Consider the following 20472-nt stretch of genomic DNA (forward strand, 5'->3'; position numbering starts at 1 on the left):
GCAGGCACCAATCGTTGGATGTGCATGAATTATAGCGCCGTGCCATTGAGTGAAAGGACGGATGAAGCCGGGTGACAATGCACAGATCAACTTTTTGCTCCTGCGATCTTTTGCATTCAAAATAGTGCGCGGCGATTCGTCCGGTGTCAGCCTAACCTGATTTTAAGATTTGGTTAATGTCACTGCTTAATTTGATAAATTAAAAATGCAGTACAGTCCTGTTCCAGTACAGACTGTGAAAGAGTAACACTCACGGATAACCGAGTACTTAACCTGCAAGTGGGGAAAGTATGACTGGTATAAGGTACACAGATCGTACTTTACATGTTGGGGCTGAGCAGAATATGTTTACAACAGGAACCCCGAACAGGTTAATGCAGCCAAATAAAAAAGATGAACTGTGACCTATTTGGTGATCATGAGTGGACACGTACTGCAAAACCAGTAACATGTGACCCTTACAAAGATCTTCTTCTCAACCTTTAGGATTAACCAAAAGCTGTCTCACTTCCCCCGCACTTTATGCTGCATTTAAATAAGTAGGTCACATGATTTTTATTTTATTTCATTTTTTTTACCACCGTCAGAGATCTGCTTCATTCCAGTAAAGACCCCAAAACTTTGCTCTCAGCGTGAAGCAGGACTTTTTTTTAAACCAAGTCAAGAGGAAGTGTGTCTTAATTTAGCTCTTAGTTTGAAACCAACGCTCTGGTTCCTGTACAGAATTTACATATGGGGATCCCAGTACAGTAGTTATTTTCCAGCAGGTATCGCTTAGTTGTTTCAGGGTTTTCCTTGCGTTTCTTTGAGTCATGGTTTCTGAAATAAACGTCATCATTTTTCAGCGTTTGGGTTTTTTTTGGGAGGAAATTTGCAGAACATCCCAGAGAGACAGTTTCTTTTAATCGCACATAGAAGAGCAGAGCAACACGTATTTACAGTAACACACAATAAATAAATATTTTTCTCATCACATCTGATACATATTTTAAACAGGCAAGGTGCTGAACGTTTCAGGCTGAAGGACGTGAGCGTCGCTTGCAGAGTCAGAGACTGTGAAGAAGAATGTGTGAGGAAAAGTCCTGCACAGCTTTGAAAATGAAGTAAGAAATATTTGCTCCTTAAATCTGACTTTATGTTACAGGTTACAAAAGTTTGTGAAATGGTGATATATTAAGAAATGACCTGACAATTTTTGATGAGAGAAGTGAAGAATCCGTCTACTAAAAGTGTTTTACTGTCAAACATTTAAACAGTGGCAAAAGCTTCTCTGGATTACTGGGAGAAGTCATAAAATGTTCGAAGCACATAACTCTCAAACCGTCTCTGCGCGTTGCTCCCCACACCAGTTTCACTTCCGGCATACTGCATTTTAGTTAATTGTAAGTCTACCCAGTGAGACGGCTGAATAAGGTCATTGACGTTATATTCTCCATCTGTTGAATCTCGTGAGACTCCAGCCAACAGCTATCATTCAGCAGCTGTGTGGTCTAACCTCTATTTCCTTCCTAGCTTGTTGTTTGCTCTGCTTTCCCCTTCCAGTTTACCCCTTTTAGAGTGTTTCTGCTCCACAAACATCAACTCATTCTTCTATTGTATGTTTCCAACAGCGTGTCATGTGGGATAAGGGAGCGTGTTGCTCCACAACAGCTCTTTGGAAAGAGGCAAAACTCATCTCAGGTTATGTCAGCGTGATTTCATACAGTAAGTAGCGTTGTTGCATTTCACGGAGTCAGTCAGCTGTCAGCTGTACGTCACAGAGAGAGAGGGACACATTGTTCATATTGAAGTCATGTCTCCCCTCCACTAGGGGCAGCGGTGTTAAAGCTGTCAGCAGGGGGAAAGTGTCTCCCAGCTGTATAAAAGTTGTCTCTAAATCATCCACCATGACAGTGTCCATTTGTGTTTTTTTAGAATAGCTTGAAAATGTAAGCCCCCCTTTGTAAGAGTCCACAAAATCACATTTGCTGCTCTGTAGTCCGTTGTCCATGCACATAGCTTTGTACTCTTTGATAAGTCCTGTTTCGTAAATGCCTTGTTTATGGCACCAAGTGCACTGACCTGCTCCTGAGCAGATACAGGATTGAGGCCCAACCCTGTAGCCTGTGACCACCTTGGCCAAAGCGGACTCAGGGAGCATCTCCTCATCATCACAGATGTGAATATGCACAGAGGAGGGCCTCTGGCTGCGATAGTTCCCCCCAGCAACAGCCTCCTTTAGAGACCCCCTGTCCTGTCCATCCAGATTCATGGAAGAAGAATGAAGCTGGCAGCCCAGCCCCACCCCACTGTCCTCCCTCTTCCGTCTTATGTGGGTGTCAGTCCCCTCTTCCTGCAGGGGGTAATCTGTCTGACTGCTAGTGGAGCTCTCTGGTCCCCCCATGCTCCCACAGCCACTGTCCTCTTGTCTCATTGGAGGACTTCCTCTGCCATTTGTAGCAGAGTTGGACTCCAAGCTGAGCCCACTGTCCGTACTTGTCCTCCTGTCCTCCTCCCCTTTGTCATCTGTTGTCGTAACAGGGGTCACAGATTCTTGGACAATGTTTTTCACTTGTGTTCTGCGACTGGACAGGAACCATCCTTTGTCCGTCACAACCTCCATAGTCCCCTCCACAACAGAGACTGGAAGCCAGCTACTTACGGGGGATTTCTGGGTGAGAAAAGAAGAGAGGGCGGACAATATTGATTTATTCACTGTAAAGTCACTTTCAGGACCAAAGTGAGTTATGACAAACTGAACTGACAAGGCTAATATCAAGAATGTGATGCAAGGGGGCATTTATAGCCCTTTGCGATCCCCCTTCACTTTCCACATAGATGGCAGGACATGATTACATAACAGCAATTCCTCCCAATCTTCTGTAATTTAATATACTTACCAACATAAGAGGTGTTTTCTCTGGACGTCTCAGGTAACATAGGAGGATGGCTGCCATGACAGCAATGCAGGCCAGCATACTCAGAATAGAAAGGGATGTCACAGCAATTACGAACCATTCTGGAGGGAACAAGAACAAAAACAACAAAAACAAGAAACAGTTTAATTGGAGTGAGGGCGTAATAGGTGCAAGGCTTTTCACAAAGCCTGTATCATATTGCAACATAATCTTTGACATTTTGCGAAATAGCCACTTTCTTGCCAAGGGTTAGATGGGAAGATTGTAGAGGAGGATCTAATTCAGTACGGTAAATATGAAGCTGCCACCATACAGTATTTTTCTCTTGCTGGAAGCAATAGGGCCATTTTTTCATTCTCACCAGCTAAATTATTTTTCAGTTCTGTAATGTGTTATTTATTATTATTATTTTTCATTATTATTAAAGCTCAAGCTGCTGTCTCTTAGCTGTGCATCGTCATTACATTGTTCTTCTTACCTTGCTCTGGGAGTATCACACACTGTTGAGGGGACACACTGCTGGAGGAGAGCGCTCCTCTGCCCTCGACCTTCATGCTGACACAATACTCCCTCCCTCGACGGAGAGAACTGAAAGTCTCAGTCCTTAGATCTTCATCCTGCATGTCGTCTTTCAGGTATGCTGTGGTGTTCTGTGTGTAAAAATCAGAATGCAGATCAAGGCGTTGTACAGAATAGAGATGAGTAGTAGGTAGATATCAAATATGAAATATTGTCATTTTTCATTGGATCAATCACCTAACCAAGGCCTAATCAGGATTTCTTACATAAATTCCAAGTACGATCACACACACAATTGCAGAATTTGACTTAAATAAGCTTTTTGTCTTCTTTAACATAGTCAAAAAACTAATTTAGCTGTTGTCTAGTGTGTTTGTCTCCGTTTTAAAAGCCCTGCCAATCAATTAAAGCCTGTTACAATTAGCACCCCTCTTGTGTTCTGAATTTTAATGACTAATTGGTGGATGCTGGCTCACATTATTTCACATACTGTGCCGTTAAACCTAATTCCGATGCCCACCTTGTTATCTTGTCCTCTCTCCTGCAGGTTGATGGTGTAGGTGAGCCCGAAAGGAAAGAGTTGTCTCAGAATGGGTTTTTGGTGAACATAAACTGTTAGACTGTTGGATGTAGGCCACAACGTGAAGGAGGGAGGCCTCAATTTACCTGCGGAAACAGAGACAGGTAAGAAAACAACCCCACAGTGTACCGAATTGATTACTTAACCAGCCAAAATCCAGTGTTTTCACCATGCTACACTGACGTCATACCAAAGATGCTTACTTGCGTTTGGGAGGAATTTCTTGGATGCTGACGCAGACACTGCTTCTCCTGCGACCAGCTGAACTTTGACCTTGTAGCCAGCATGATAGTCATGTATAAGGCTGCTAAGGTCACAGTAGGTCTTTGTGATCCCCGTGCAGCTGGCCACCATGGTCCACTCACCACTGTAACTGAGGGCAGAAAACACACCAGTCACCAGCTGGAAAGGGAGGATGATGAGAAGTTAAATAGAATCGGTAAAGAGGGAAGCAGTTTAGATGTAAGAGAAAAAAATAGAGAATGCTGGGAAATTTGAATTGCAAAATAATAGGAAGTTGGTGAAGAGGGTCCAGTAACGCTGACGAAAAAGTTAAACATACTTTCCCATTTGCACATTGTAGTGGGAGTTTGAGGGGGCGTCCACAGGCCGATTCCAACGTACAATTACCTCCCCATCCAAAATATCCACCACCAGTTTTTCAGGCTGAGGGACGAGCAATCCTGCTGTCCAAAAAATAAAATAAAATACAGCAAATATGACATACATTCACTGCTCATTTTATACAAGATCTTTTAAAACTCTCCAATTAAAGCACAAAGAGGAGGAGAGGAGACATAAAGAGGAGACATTTATATCTGAGGAAGTTTTCAGGTCCTTATGCCACACTGTTAAAATCACAAATAAAACATCCTGCATTGAAGATCATATTGCTCATGCATTAATGTAAAAGCAGGATTTTACTGTTGTAGTTGGTGGAGGTGGAGCTCATTTTGCACCACTTTGTCAAAAACTGCAACTAATGATTGTTTTATTACAGATTACTCTTATGATTATTTTCTTGATTAATCAATTTGATTGGTTTGTAAAGATTCTGATGAAAGTGAGAAATGTTGTTAAAAGTAGAGCCTAATTAAAAAAAGTACAATAACAAGTGCCTCAAGTTTGTACTTAAGTACGGTATGACACTACTACTACTACTACTACTACTACTACTACTACTACTACACTTGAGTAAATGTACTTAGTTACATTCCACCATTATTTACACATGCTAAACACATGCCGTGGTCAGGAGGAGAAGTTAAGGAAGTCTCGTTGACGAAAAGATACGGTCATCTGACAAAACACTTAAAGCATTTCTGGTCATAATGACGCTGCGGGTTTTTCGCGAAGGCAACAGATTTTGAACAGTTTCCACTCTAATTGTGGGATTGCTCGGGCGGAACAGGAAAATGTGCGATAGATGCTCTGTAAAATTCTCTTTTTTTCCTGGGCGCCTTCATGGTGGAAACCACATTGAAAATAGAGGTTTAAAAAAAATAGGTTTCATCGTGACAGATAGATATTTTCCAGGTTTTTGGTATTTAAGCTACACTAACAATAACGATTATGATGATCAGAGGTCACTGTCTGGATTACCAAGGTGAAAATAATTAGACAAGATTAAATAAAACAGGTCAAACCATTAGACTTGAGACAAAGTGTAATAAAGGGTGTTAATTACCTGACACACAGTTTAAATAGATCATCAGGAAGAGGACAATCAGTCTGTTACTGCTCATGTCCATTTCGGGTGTCTGGAGAGAGGTCATCGCTCAGTCATAGTCCGCGCTTTAACCACCAATGAAGTCACTTCTTCCAGTCATCAGTGAAGAACATCTTTTCTCTCCAACTGTAACGGTTCAGATGAACATAAAAGTGCTGAAACATGCCGACAAAAGTGAAGCATCCGTTCTCTCACTGATGGTGACGGTGACAGAAATGAGAAGAGGCAGCTTGTTTTACTCCTCTAATGAATTAATGTACTTTTCTCCCCACATACCTTCCCCTCTTGCTCAACTGCCCTCCCTCTCCGATGATGCGTTTCCTGTTGCGTCCAGTTAGACTACATCGGTGACGCTGCTGCTAGTTTTGTTTCACTGTCTCATGCCTTTTCCTTCCTCTTTAGCTTTTTCTTTTCCCCTTTCCACAATCCCCGCAGGTTCACGATTTGTCAGTGAACTGCGAGCGACGGCCGTCAAACAAGCTGTTGCACTGTAAACGGCCAAGAGACAAGAATAGAGAAGTGTCCATGGATTTCCCTTTCACTTTCCTTAATTGCTGGCTGTAAGAGGAATTACGGTGTTTTTAAAGACATTTTTTAAATTCCTGCTTCCCATGATGAAAAATCTGCAATGTGAACCAGCAGCAGACAGATGTTTTTGTCTGACTGCAGCACGTGTCTGTTTCTTTTCCTCTCACAGTCTGCGTCTTTGCAGCCTCAGTTGTGGTCGGCTCGGCTGTGCTGCGGGTGGTTCGTGCAAAGAGCGAAGGTGGAGGTTGCCGTGAGAACGATGCACAAGTCTTTAACTGTGAGATAATTTGAATGAAACACAAAGAAACATGAATAAAAGGTGGAAAAGTTAGGGCATTACTCAATTTATTGCATCACTGTATATAATTCCTATGCATCATGAATATACTATGCAGGTTATGAGGCTGGAGATAAGTATAGTATAGTGTAGTATAGTATAGTATAGTATAGTATAGTTATAAACATGTAAGCTGAAGTGTCATTTCAAGAGGTCTGACCTTTACAAAAACTGCTGCATTAAAAATCTTTCTCCATCTGCGGTCTGGACAAACCACAGCGAATGTGACACCATATCTCCACACCTCATCTTTCTTACTAAACGCACCAGTTCAGCGTCTTTACTAAACGCACCACTCTCAATGCTTTTCTGCACATTTTAAGAGGAAATGTGTAATGTAAAAGATTTTGTGGGTGCATATATCTGAGTTTTTTTTTGTGGTATTACTAAGAGAAATTTGGCAGACGCTCTCATGCAAAGCGACTTGTGCGTTCAACCATGAGGATACAACCCAAAAACATGATTTGAAAACTTGCTCATATACGTCTGGATGCTGCTCTATAATAAAAGTGCGATAACAGGATTGCTTTACAACACATCTCCCCTCAAACTACAAGAGTATTTGACGTTTAATTAACCTGACTATCTCTCTTGTCTGTTCTGTTTAGTGCCAGCCAATACCCTGGTTTTTTCTCAAGACCTTGTTTGGTAGCAAAATACAACATTTATATCCTTCATGGGAAATTTGTTTATCATGAAAATTGCTCAATGTTTGTAGCATGTCCCACTGAAACGGCATTGGTAAGTTGTTGTGACGCAGCCCTCAATACCCGTAAATGTACACTGCAGAAGAAAGTGTCAGAATGGTCAGAAAGAGATGCCAGTGGTTACAGACGATCATTTGTTTGTCTTTGTTCAAACTCTTAGCAATTGCCCATGACTTGAATTTTACAAATATACTTCGATTTCTGAGAAAGCACTTTTCGCCGCGGCCGAATATGTGACTTGAGTTTCCCCTTCAAATTTCTCACCATTTGACATGTGACTGTCGGAGTTTTAGTTCCTGGAAAATGCAAACAGACTGAACGGTGGATCTGTGTGTTAGTGGTACCTCATGGTTTCTGTCTTGTAGGTGAACAGAAACTGAGTGAATCTGAACTGTGGGAGTTCCACTTAAATGTCAGAGACCGGCTTTTGTTCAGAAAAGGGACTTTTCCTTCAGTTTACTAAGCACATGAGGAGTGGCCAGTGCGTACATACACACACATACACACACATACACACACACACACACACAAAGAGACTATATAATATCACCCTCTAGTTGTAGTTCAAGGTGAACACATCTTCACACTCAGTAATGATAAAATGTAGGTTTACACCCACACTGAATATCAAAGGCCTTGCAATCTAGACCTTTATTTCAGCACTCGGACATTTAATGTGTTCTATCTGCTTAAACTTTCTGTTACTCTGAGTAAGTGAGGAAAAAAATGAGCTGATTTACAAACGCCATAACGTTACAGATGACACATGTCTTTGATATTTTAAGCAAGATTACTTATCATTTCCATCTTTCACAGTTTTAGAATAACAAAATAGGAAAAGGGCCTTAAACAAAGGTTTGAGCACCCTGCATGGTCAGTACTTAGTAGCTTCCTCTTTGGCAACTAGCACAACTTATAAAGGCTTTTTGTAGCCAGTAAGAGTCTTTCAGGTCTTGTTTGGGGGATTTTCGCTCATTCTTCCTCCAAAGGGTTCTAGTTTTGTGAGAGTCAGTGAGATTTTCAGGCTGTCTCGCATGCACTGCTCTTTTTAGGTCTGTCCGCACAATTTTCAATTTTACGTCGGGGGACTGTGAGGGCCACCTTAATACCTTCAGCTTGTACCGATAGAGGTAGTCAGTTGTGGATTTTGAGGTGTGTTTCGGATAATCATCCTCCTTTCATCCTCAGGTTTTTTACAGATTTGTGATGTTTGCCTCCTGAATTTGTTGGTATTTAATCGAATCCATTCTTCCCTTTACCAGTGAAATGTTCCCGGTGTTAACTGGCTACAACACAAGCCCAAAGCATGATGGATCCACCCCCGCGCTTAACAGTTGGAGAGGTGTTCTTTTCATGAAGTTCTGCACCATTTTCCCACCACCATTTCAGAGTCTGCTAAATCTTCACAAAGCTATTTTACAATCAGAAAGGGCCTTTTTTTCCTCAAACAAAACAAAACTAATGCACTAATATTGCTTACAATGTTGAAGAGAGAAATTCATCTTTAACTATACATTTTGGAGATCAGTCCATCTTGTTTGTCATGCGGCTGTATTACCTTCATGAATGTAAAAGTACAGAGCTGTGGGGAGGAAACTTGGGGAGATGTCACACAGATCATCATCCAGGTTCAAATCTGGGTCATGTGGTCATGTGGTGTTTATCTTAGGCCTTGAAGCCACCGCAATGCCCTATATTCAGAATTATGTGCTTTTAAGTATGTTGTATGTACACAAGAACAGTCATTCAGTACCAGTTCATTTGAGGCAGCCCCCTTCCCGATCACACCCACAAACTAAATTGTTTTGATAAGACTAACATGTTGTTTTGAGATCAAAGATGCAGGAAGTATCTGTGTGAAACTATTATAAGTGGTGAGAAGCTTACAAAGGCAGACACAGCAAAGGATCAGCTGTGTGAGATCTGCAGACCCTGGGAAGTCCTAATAAACCAGGCATTATGCTAATGGACAGGGAGCAGAAAACAACAGTGGTGATGGATAGATGGAGGGTCTCAAGTGACGGAAACTGAAAGGGGGGGTTGAGAAACTGGAGAAAATTCAGGGACTGAGAGAGGAACTAGAGGTCATTTGGAAAGGGAATTTAAAAGTGAACACGGAGGTGGAAGAGGAAATCAGAGGAGGGGTAGCTCCAAAAGTTTCCAGAGACAACATCTGAGGTCAGAAAATTACCACTGTGGGTAAGGGCTAATATGTTGACATCTCAAAGTCAAAGGCAGAGGTAATGAAATAAATGTGTACAAACATAAATCATTAACTTTATTTCCTGTATTCAGTCACACACTATTTTTTGTCTAGCACTTCCTCATACTGCCTTTGAACCTGTTGTGATGTAAGATTCACTGATAACACATCCTACATTAAACTGAAGTCTAATTCCATGAAAACCATTAAGCCTTAAAAAAAAAGTTCCTGTCATCCTCTGTGGACAGGAGGGCATTTTGGTTCAAGGCCCTGACAGCTCAGCTGGTGTCATTTGAGCCATAATGGAGCTTCATACGGTGAAACAAGCTTTGACAGTCTCTGGCTGCCCCCTGAAACCGGTCTGGCAGGTGGGAAACTGGTCCACTGGGCACGCCCGTCTCTGTGAGCAGAAGAATGAAGGATTGAAAGAATGATGGAGGCTGGAGGTGGGAGGTGTTAGACAGGGAGGGGGGAGGTAGACCTACCTGTTATTGCTTGGATGACGGTCAGTCACAAACACACAGTGGAGTAAAAAGGAGAGGAGAGGTGTCTAATGTGGCACCACCATGCTCTAACCGCTGCTCCGTGACTGAGTAAACACCTGGATGTTAAAAAGCTCCACCCACCCGCTCTCACCTCCGCTCTCCACTCTCTGCTGACCTGAGTCCGATGGCAAAGCATGACCCGGTAGGTCTCTTCCTTTGTCTTGAACAAAAACTCCTTCTTCTTGCTACAGTGTGTCTCTTGGCCTCCCCTCTGGCTTCAACCTTCCAATCAATAGTCAAACTTCCTCCTTCATCAGTACTCACCTGTCACTCAGACGCTGAATGGTGGTTCTTTTTCAGTTTATCTGTTTGCTCTGTTTGAGTTTCAGTGTGTTTGATTGTTCTGGAGAGCTGTGTGTCCTGCATAAGCTTGGCGAGATCCGGTCATTGCAGGATTATAGGCCGACATCAGAGGTTTTACTTGTTTATTTACCTGCCAGACAGCAGTTTGAATGTAGGTTTGACCAAACAGGCTGTTAAATGGTTTGTCTTTCTTTCTTTTCTACTGTGCAGTATTGCACACTTTGCGTGAAACTCTTTAGCATATAACGCTTTATTTAGCTAATTCTGTTCTTTTCCTAGTGTGCCATGTATCTCCACAACATCAACTTTAAAAATCCATACTTTCAGCTTTGTAACTGCATTTCTCATACGCACACACACTGCATGAGATTGGATTAAGTTAAGAAAAACTTGGATTTTGGATGTATTGCCAAATGTGGAGATGAGATATCTACAGTATTTGTACTAGAGGCATTATTTCCTTTGTCAAATCAAGAGTCGAGATACGGGTTGTCAAGTGTTGCACAGATTGTAAGACACTCTTGACGGCTGATAAGCACATGATGTACTAAATATTCCACAAGTACGTGACTGAAAGAGGAATATTTCACATTGTTCTGGTTGCAGTGACGCTTAGATCGGTATCTGTTCTTAAAGATGCAGAGGCCTGATTGGTAACTGGGCAACTAAACACAAAGGGATAGTTTCCATGTAGCTTTGTAACTAAATATTGACCCGCTGAATGCCGCGTGAGCCCCTAATCTTTAAATTTTTCCAGTATTTTTCCATGATAATGGCCGATAGGCAAACTATGCAAGATGATCCAACTGTACTCTGCTGGGAAATATGATGAGCCACCTTCTTCAGCATGTCCGTTTCACTTCAATTAAGAGAGGTGAATGCTGCCTATAGGCGTATCTTGAAACTTGATAAGCATTCAATAGAAATGGTCTTATGAAACACCTTTTGTAGCACATGCAGCCATAGTTTTCTCATTGCCTCCTAGATAGATAAATTCTTCTCTTTTTTCAACAAAGGACCCCCCCTCCCCCCATCCTAGTAAAGGGTCACAGCGGAACAAAAAATGTAAGCTTTTTCTGTCCTGGGGCCGATGTGGTGGGAATACTGCACTAATCAAGACTGATTTCAGAGTTTGTGTAGCTGCATCCAAATTTCTGCAATGTGATGTACATGTCAAACAGCAGCTATGCTGTGGGGCTTCTGATTGGATTACCTCATGCATAACAGAAACTGATCATAGAAAGTGCTCTAATGCATGTTCATGCATTCATTTTCAGTAGGTTGGACTATTGCAATGGAGTCTTTACTGGCCTAAACAAAAAAAAAATTAGGCAACTACAGCTGATTTTTTAATCATTCTAAATGTTAAATTATTGTCTTTTACTGGCTTCTGTTTTATTCTCATCTAATTTCTTTCTTTCTTTCTCTCTTTCTTTGAAATGTATGATTTTAATGTATTTTTATGCTTCTGTAAAGCACTTTGAATTGCCTGGTGTATGAATTGTGCTATACAAATAAATTTGCCTTGCCTTGCCTTGCCTAAAAATGAACCCACCGTATATAACCTTGTTCTATTTCTCTTTTAACTTGCAAGAATAACAGAAGTGAAAGCAACGCCTCATCACAAACTTGTTTCCTCGCACTGTCAGGTGGAACAGAGCAGGCGAACCCAAGCGCAGACTCCCACAGAGAGGAGACAGGGATAAGATAGAAACAAAGAATTTATTGTGTGTCCAGGCCAGGGAAGCAGGGCCGATGAGACGAGGGCTGGAGACAGGGATGGCAGGTTAAAGAGACACAGATCAAGACAAACATGTTCCTTTCTTTCTGTTCCTTATGCTTGAGTGGAACCGTAAACAGGTGATCGGGCCACATTGTGCTCAAACAAGTTCAGTCACTTAACATTCTGCATTTGGGAACTTTCATATCTCTCCTCTCCCAAGGTTCATTCCACATAGCACAACAAAACCCTCTGATAAGTACATGTTGCAACTGCACATGAATGTGAGCTCAGTTGAAAATTAAATAGTTGGAGGTTTCGAGGTGTACGCTGATTTGCTTTCTGTAACCCCAGAGCAGGTTTTCACACGGAGAGCACGAGCACATAAAAACACTGGACGATAATTCAGTCCTTGACCAAACTGATGGCTCTTCTTGACCTTTCCATCAATGTCACACACTGTAGTTTGCAGTAGTTAAACTTCAACCTTGTACAGGGGAAAGGGAGGGGTAGACTTTTTAAACAGTGAAACTGTGGAAAAAAGTTTCCGCACAAAGATTTGCGAGGCAAGTTGGTACAAACAGATAAAAGAGAGATGAGGCGATATCGCTGAAATATCACTTACAGGCTATTGTTTAACCAGGGAGAGCTTGTGACCAACCTGTTTATTATGACTGAGTCCCAGTGAGCTCATGATAAGAGATGTCGGCAACTGGTTAAAAGCACTATCAAAACCTGTTTCTCAGCCTCAGTCACCTTGCTTCACGCGATTACTTCTCATTGTGAGTAGAGGGTAACTGACCCGCCTACCAATGCTGATTAAACTGAAGTGTCTGACGTGGCTGCTGGGAGCTGTGAATCAAAAAGAGCAGAGGAGATAGAATGAATAGAAAAAAACAGGAACTGTTAAAATCTGATCTTTTAGACGTTGTTGCCAGGATCCACCACCTGTGTCCTTGTGTGTAAGATTGTCACCCAGGTGTGGACTTAAACACAGGCTTGACAATAGTGTCACGAGTGCATGGAGGACAATGGGCTGAGTGCTCGGTCTTGGAAAACAGAAACATGCAGGTGATTTGCCTGCCTATCTGTTGTCTATCTAATGATTTTTTTTTACCTTTAAATATAGCATGGTGTCTTGATTCCAGGGGTAATAGATAACACAATAATGGACAAAGAATCCACATTGTGTGTTCGTACAATGAGGGATTTTATTTAGAATATCTCACCGGTAAATTACTTTCCCTTTTGTCTTTTCCTCACAGAACGAGGACCCTCCTCCGTACTACTCTGTTGCTGTGCACACCCAGCCCCCCCTCAAGCCCTATGAGGAGGTGGTGTATGGCGTGGGTCCAGGCCTGACACCTCCCACCCGTCCGCATTACATCCCCCAGTATCCCCCACCTGTGGTTGTTCCGCAGGTCTCACAGTCAAGCACAGGTGAGTGTTACCCACAGCTTTCCCTGGATGCAGCTGTACGAGCGAACAAATGGAGTTGCTTCGCGGATTATTAATGTGTGTTTGTGTGTATCGTATACATGTTTGTCCAGCCCCCAGGAGTAAGAAGAGGAGAGGCTGCGAGAGTAATTCCCAGTGTTATGCAGGGTCAGCGGGAGCCTTGCTGGTGCTCGGTCTGCTGGCACTGGCCATCTGGCTTGGAGGTATAGTGTGTTTACTCATACAGATGGCTGGACACTGACATTAATATTCATTTGCTGCTCTAATGTATTTCAGCCTATTGTAAGTGAAAACTAAGTATGTTAGTCACAATGTCTCTCGTGTCCTTGTGGTTCTGATGACAGTTCCTGTTGGTATTCACAAAATGTTGGTACTTTAAATTCAGTTTTTATATATTATATTCAGTATCAAATAGACAACAGTCATTTGCAAACAAACTGTGTTTACAGATGGCGGTTTCTTTCCACAGGTGTCAAACTCATTCCACAAAGGGCCGAGTGGCTGAAGGTTTTCTTTCCAACCAAGCAGCAGCACACCAGACTTGACTCATTTTATTAGCTGATTGGTTGGAAGAAAAACCTGCAGCCACACGGCCCTTTGTGGAACGAGTTTGACATATCCAATCATGTGTTCACAAAGTGGTGAACCTCGCTCCATCCTCGCTTGTGAACAACTGAGCCTTTCCAGGATGCCCCTTTCATACCTGATCATGATACTATCATCTGTTACCAATCAACCTGTTTACCTGTGGAATGATCCAAACAGGTGTTTTTGGAGCATTCCACTACTTTCCCAGTCTTTAGCTGCTCCTGTGTCTAAGTGTTTGAAACGTGTTGCTGCATCAAATTTAGAATAAGCAGATATTCACAAAAATGAAGTTAATGAGGTAAATATATTGTGTTTAGGTGATGACTTAATTTAAGTTTTATTTTCACTTTTACTTTCCTTGCTTTTGCTTATTTCATATCAAAATTTACTTTAATCAGCTACAACAATAATAACACACTCTACCTCCAATTACTAATACTCATAATGTCCCCTCTGCCCTAACAACAGTTCGTTATGGCACTGGAGTGTCAACAGTACCGATCTTCCATGGTGACGATGATGAAACAATACAAGATCGACCTGCGATAGAGGTTGACACCTGCCCCAACAGTACTGTCCAATGTAATGGGATAAGAGACTGCCAACTGGGCACTGACGAAACAAACTGTGGTGAGTGAGGCGCACACACATGCACACACACAGACCATACCAGCAGCAGATGAAAACAAGGACAGATGGTGGAGAAGGATGGGCAGACGCTTGACAGCCAAAAGGATACCCTCAAAATGAAAAACAGACTAGAGGATCTTCCTGCTGACTAGTTTTATATGGGTTTCATAATGGCTGTAATAGTATATGACAGGCATCAATGAAACTTAACTCACTCATAAGATTATCAGTAGTTTTATTTATGCAATGCTTTTCAGGCAAGAAGTACAATTCAGCAGACAGCACGTGATTTAATTTGGTAAAAATATTGGACTTCACTATCAGGGAATTATGTGATTTGAAGAAAGTGCACACAGCAGCATGCTTGCATCTGTGAAGTCAGTCATAATAAAGCTAACTCACTTCATATTTCTTTTTGTGCTTTCGCTGCAGTTGTTCGTAGTTGCAGCAGAAGCAGCCCACAGGCCAAAGATGCCACATTACTGTCACGTAGCGTTAAGCATAACCCACTGAAGAGAAGCCATCTAAGCTGTCTCCTTTCTCTCGTCTCCTTTGCGTGTCCTCCCTAGTGAGATTTGGCAGGGACGGCAGTCTGCAGGTCAAGACATCCCAAGATGGCCGCTTCTTACCAGTGTGCTACAAAGGCTGGGACCAGAGCTTCGCTGACCAGACCTGTGCTCAGCTCGGATTCAGGCAGTAAGGAATCATCATTTTAACTCAACTATAATTTTGCCAAAGTGAACCTGACCTAAAGTGTGCTGAACAACACAGAAAAAGGTCTCGGAGCTGAATGCTTAAAACCATTTTGGATCGGCACTCCAGCATCAGAATAGTTATTACCATACCCCATCATCATTCAGAGCTATCTCATGCTTCATGTAGGAGCGATTTAGCTCGTCAAATGCCAGACCCAATTTCAACTGCAGTTTGTGAACATGTGGGCTTCTCTCTCCAACCTATAATTTACCCACTGAGATCCATCTAATTCCTCCTCACCTGCTGCTGTGCGTTTGGGGTTGAATTGATTCTCCACGGGTCTCTCTGGGGTGTCTCAGTGTGACAGAACCAGAATGAGTTTTCAGACCCAATCAGGCATTGTTTTCAACAAAATGGTCTCTGTATGTGCAAGTTTATCTTTTCAGCTCTCTGAACTGCCCTTCTTTCTATCTCCAGGTCCTATTTTACCAAAGCACTTCAATCCCAGGGGTCCATTGGTTTAACAGTGACCAGCAGATCATCTTTGCCAATTCAGGGTCTGGTAAAGGTCAGGTATGCAATCTAGTCCTTTTGCCCCCTTGTTTCATACACAGCTCAGACTTAATCTACGATCCTTATTATGAATTGTTTCGTATCATCTGAAAACTAAAACAAAAACTATAATCCTTAATCATTTCCTGTTTTTCATGTGCTTGTAATACCACAAGAAGCAGAAGCTAGGTTTACTGATCCTGTGCATACCCCTGTTAACGGACATGTTTTTCTCGTTGTGGCATTATGTAGTTCTTCCTGTCCAGACCAGGAGACCGTCTCCCTGCAGTGTATGGGTAAGGAGCCTCCATCTGTTCCTGAAGTCATGTGCCACACACAGTGACACGCAGCCTCTCTTTCTGCGTCTATATCTCACACACACACATGCACATTACCTATGACTGCACATCCAGCCGTTTGACGTCATTCAGACAGACAAGGTTGAATTTCCATAACAAAAAAAACAACAACAGTGAGATACTGTATGTCGCAATGTGGAAAGTATGAAAGTTTGCTGCTGCACTTTCCATACCTGGCGTAGTCCTGGCACTGCAGCACACCCTTTCAGTCATGATTACCTAAGCCACCGGTGCTTTGCTCATTCTTTTGCTGCCGTGCCCGCTTGCATACCGCTCACCTGAAAAGTACACTGACACTTTGAGCGACTGCCGCAGCTGTCATCACTCTCCACTCCCTGCTGTGTTTAGCTTGGTGTGTCTGTATGGGGAGCGAGCACTGTACACATTCTACATTCACATAACCATATATGTCATGGGAGCTGGCAGACTGAAAAATACCAAAATTACATATATAAAATAAACACATTGATGTTAAGTGCAATGACCTGTATTTCACTTACATTATGTTGTGGAATAGCATTATTACTTAGCATGTACACAATGTTTCACGTTGTCTTCTGTTCCCAGACTGTGGTCGGCAGCAGTCTACCTCCCGGATCATTGGGGGCAGCAAAGCTGTGGTGGGCCAGTGGCCTTGGCAGTTGTCGCTCCACTTCAGAGGATCCCACGTCTGTGGAGGAGTCCTGATCTCTCCAGATTTTGTGCTCACTGCTGCCCACTGCTTCCCAAGGTGACTGGCACAGAAAATGCATGCTTGTGATTTTTCACACACTTCAGGATTCATCTTTTATTCCATATTGAAATAATCTTGTTTAATCTTAGAACTGAATTTGTACACTGTAAGTGAAGAAGTGTATATTGTCCAGTTGCCGTCCACAATGCTGAACTCACGCATTTCAAAGTTGCAATGCAAATATTTAATTTCTTGCATGCTGGAAACAAAAGAACCAATGTCAAATCAATATGAGTTGATTATTTCCACTGAACTGTCTCTTTTTGTGTTGCAGAAGCAACTCAGCTCCCTCTGCGGATGACTGGAGAGTGTACAGTGGAGTGGTGTCTCTGGAAAGACTACCTCAGCCCTACCTGGTGAAGACGATCCTGCTGAACGAGAACTACAACAGCAGAACTAATGACCAGGACGTCGCTCTGCTCAAACTCACATCTCCTGTTGTTTTTGATGGTCAGTCACAGATTCACTTTTTAAACTTATATTAAGTCAGAATTCGGTCCTCACATCAGCACCTGGTTAAGTGTCATGGTTGGAAAATAAAGTAATATTTTGCATTACTATTAAAGGTATAGCATGCAGGAATAGTGGCTTACTGTTTGACAGCACAATGTTCATCAATTAAGACAGACTTTGAAGGTCCATCCATCAATAAATTATTTCTTTATGAAACCCAAACTGAAAACCAACTCCATGTCATGGCGTAAAGCAAATACACAGGACAGCACCTACTGTGGAATTGTTGTTCTCTTGCTGTTGAGGCTCAGCTTTTAAAGTCTGTGCTGACTCCACAGTCACACTGGTAATCTTATTTGCCCAGCCCAGTGTGTTTGTGTGGCGTGTGCGTCTGTCTACAGTACGCTGCTTTTGAACACACAAGGCTGCTCCGTTTGCAGAAGTTAAACATGTCTTTTTGTGTCATCCAGATAAAGTTCAGCCAGCTTGCCTGCCGACGAATGACCAGCAATTTCCCCAAGGAACCAAATGTTGGACGTCTGGTTTTGGCACCACTGAGGAAGGATCAGGTAAGCTGGGATATGGAGCCACCTGCAGTAGTATACTAAAAATGTTTGTAGTCTATTTCATTGGATCCCTGTTATCTCCCAGTGTGGCAGAAAGACACGAATCGAGTCACACGATCTGCTTTTGGTACATCTGAGTTTATTACATCCAGAACTGTATGTTTAAAATGTTATTCTGGGTATAGGGATGTTGTATAACTGGAATTTACTCACATACCAACTTGAATATAAAGTTATGTATTAGGTTAAAGTACTCCATAAGGTTGACATACATTCTGGTAACCTTAAAAAAAATAGCTTTCCTTCTGGAAACAGGCAGATGGACATAGCAGGGTGCATATATATAGAGTAAGGACAAATAAAATTAGACCAGATTGGATCACACATGCATATTTTATTCCCTTTATTCACTGATAAACTGGGTCTTTCTGTGTAGATGAGGAGATTATGTTTTAAGCGTCCCTTTTGTGGTGCAGTTTATCAGTTGCCATTAAGCTACAGGACACGATAAGGAAGAAATGAATGCGTACAACACTGGATCACAGATCTGGTACTGAAGAACAAGAGCAACAAACAACTCCAGAGAGAGGTCAGACAGTCAAGAAGCAGGCAGATAGCCATCAGAAGAAGTACAGGCAGGCCGCGCTGTACACAGTAAAGTCTGGACCCTTTAAAGGGACATGGATGATCTTTCAGAGAGCGATTAACATCTGTCCTTTCTGTACTGCTGCTGATGGCGAATGAGCAAGGCAGATTCAAGACTCAGTACTGATGGCTGATGGCAAAGTATCACATTTATTCAGCCACTATTTTGACATATTGTAGAGCCTTGTTAGAAAAATGAAGGAGCATATTGTTTCCTCCAAAACAGACATTGTCTCCAAAGATCTGATGGAGGTGACTGTGGACATCATTGGCAGAGAAGTGTGTAACAGCCCCAGAGTATATGGAGGCTCCGTGACCAACAACATGCTCTGTGCCGGGCACCTGGACGGAGGCAAAGACTCCTGTCAGGTGAGCAGTCAGCGTCGAGGGACGTGTTTACAGCAGTCAGACCCTTATACAATGCACTTTTAACATCCAACAAAGCTTATGTTGACTGAGTATTAACTATGTTTTCAGGGGGACAGCGGTGGACCTCTGGTGTGTCAGGGGGAGAGCCGTTGGTACCTGGTGGGGATCACCAGCTGGGGAGCTGGCTGCGGTAAAAGAAACAAGCCTGGGGTTTACACCAAAGTCAGTAGTGTTTTGCCCTGGATCTATGGCAAAATGCAGGTAAGAATAGACGGAGCAACAAATGAATAAATAGTGGAGGAGAGCATATTTGACATCCTATTCATTAGGATGCTTTTAGATGTGCTGCAGGCCTGTTTTTCACCATTTTAACTCTTCCTGTGTCTACAGCAAGAGAAGCCGTGATGTCCCTTTGCCTGCTGCTGCTGGTCTACTTTCCCCACCTCCCCAATGACCCCTGCACTATGAAGTCTTCTCAGAGATCTGGATGGGTTTGCACATTTAAATTTTTACAGTTGATGAGGTGATACTGTTGACAGAAAGACAGCAGGATGAAAGGATGCGTGCTGCTTTTGGAGGAGCTGCAGCTTGAAGTTACACAACTCGAACACAGGACTTCAGTCTCAGTGTTCCGCATCATCTATAATCATCCTCTGTTGTATGGCAGTTACGTGTATTACCTGAACCTGATTACTGATGCACACTAATTGATGCACTGACTTCAGTCTTGCATTCTTGATTTTATTACTCATGTCTCTTGGTGTCTCTCAGCCATACAGTATACTTACGTCTACCTACTTGTTCAGCAAGCTTTAAAGATGGCTGGCCCTTCTCTTACTGTATGTGTTCTGTGCCAATGAAACACAGTCCACTCTACTGTGATCTCCTCGGCGGGTTAGATAATGACGCTCGTTAAAAATGATTTATGATTGTAGAGGTGTGTTTTTTCTCAGGGACACATCTCAGGCTTTTGGATGTTGATTGTTGTTTAAAAAGTCAAATGAAGAAAGGACACTTTATGTACTCACTTTGTGAGGAGAGAAATCACCCTTCCCTCCCTTGATGAGCTGGCACTCTGTCTGCACACCTAAACCTCCCCTTACACTCACACTGTGAAGCTGTTCAGAAATTGTTCTTCTTGCATTGTATGCCAGTGTGCGTGTTGCCTGTGCGTCATATTTATGTACATTTGCCATGTTGTCTGACAGTTTTGTATTTGTCCAATGTGTGGGATCACTGAGCTTTATACACTGCACATACATACATTGTGAATTTCCCTTGGGGATGAATAAAGTATCTATCTATCTATCCATCTACATAAAATAAAAATCAAAGAAAATCGTTATTGAGGAGTC

General features: G+C 42.4%; 2 protein-coding genes across 2 annotated transcripts; one reads left to right on the forward strand and one right to left on the reverse strand.

The window, feature by feature from the left end:
- Window positions 1-889: 889 nt before the first annotated feature.
- il10ra (interleukin 10 receptor, alpha) lies at window positions 890-5955 on the reverse strand. Its single transcript, XM_070970701.1, has 7 exons — window positions 5684-5955; window positions 4559-4682; window positions 4200-4369; window positions 3937-4082; window positions 3376-3547; window positions 2880-2998; window positions 890-2650 (listed from the first exon to the last, which is right to left on the reverse strand). The coding sequence occupies exons 1-7, from the start codon at window positions 5769-5771 to the stop codon at window positions 1733-1735; spliced, it is 1737 nt and encodes a 578-aa protein (XP_070826802.1). The 5' UTR covers window positions 5772-5955; the 3' UTR covers window positions 890-1732.
- Window positions 5956-10011: 4056 nt separating this feature from the next.
- Window positions 10012-20404, forward strand: tmprss13a (transmembrane serine protease 13a). The gene is made up of 13 exons (XM_070970605.1): window positions 10012-10187; window positions 13334-13508; window positions 13619-13729; window positions 14583-14744; window positions 15314-15440; window positions 15918-16013; window positions 16245-16288; window positions 16919-17081; window positions 17359-17534; window positions 18008-18106; window positions 18975-19117; window positions 19226-19378; window positions 19508-20404. Exons 1-13 carry the CDS (start codon window positions 10170-10172, stop codon window positions 19520-19522), a joined length of 1482 nt encoding a protein of 493 aa, XP_070826706.1. The 5' UTR covers window positions 10012-10169; the 3' UTR covers window positions 19523-20404.
- Window positions 20405-20472: the final 68 nt, after the last annotated feature.

This window comes from Chaetodon trifascialis, chromosome 9, assembly GCF_039877785.1.
Source record: "Chaetodon trifascialis isolate fChaTrf1 chromosome 9, fChaTrf1.hap1, whole genome shotgun sequence".
Classification (NCBI taxonomy): domain Eukaryota; kingdom Metazoa; phylum Chordata; class Actinopteri; order Chaetodontiformes; family Chaetodontidae; genus Chaetodon; species Chaetodon trifascialis.

What these genes read in the sequence shown, in the direction of transcription:
- il10ra (XM_070970701.1), bottom strand. Translation starts at nt 5,771, where the DNA reads ATGACCTCTCTCCAGACACCCGAAATGGACATGAGCAGTAACAGACTG. An exon ending in TACAATGTGCAAATGGGAAA is followed by an intron (nt 4,370 to 4,558) that starts GTATGTTTAACT and finishes TTCTGCCCTCAG; the next exon opens with TTACAGTGGTGAGTGGACCA. An exon ending in GAAATTCCTCCCAAACGCAA is followed by an intron (nt 4,083 to 4,199) that starts GTAAGCATCTTT and finishes CTGTTTCCGCAG; the next exon opens with GTAAATTGAGGCCTCCCTCC.
- tmprss13a (XM_070970605.1), top strand. An exon ending in ACTGGCCATCTGGCTTGGAG is followed by an intron (nt 13,730 to 14,582) that starts GTATAGTGTGTT and finishes CCCTAACAACAG; the next exon opens with TTCGTTATGGCACTGGAGTG. An exon ending in GCTCAGCTCGGATTCAGGCA is followed by an intron (nt 15,441 to 15,917) that starts GTAAGGAATCAT and finishes TTCTATCTCCAG; the next exon opens with GTCCTATTTTACCAAAGCAC.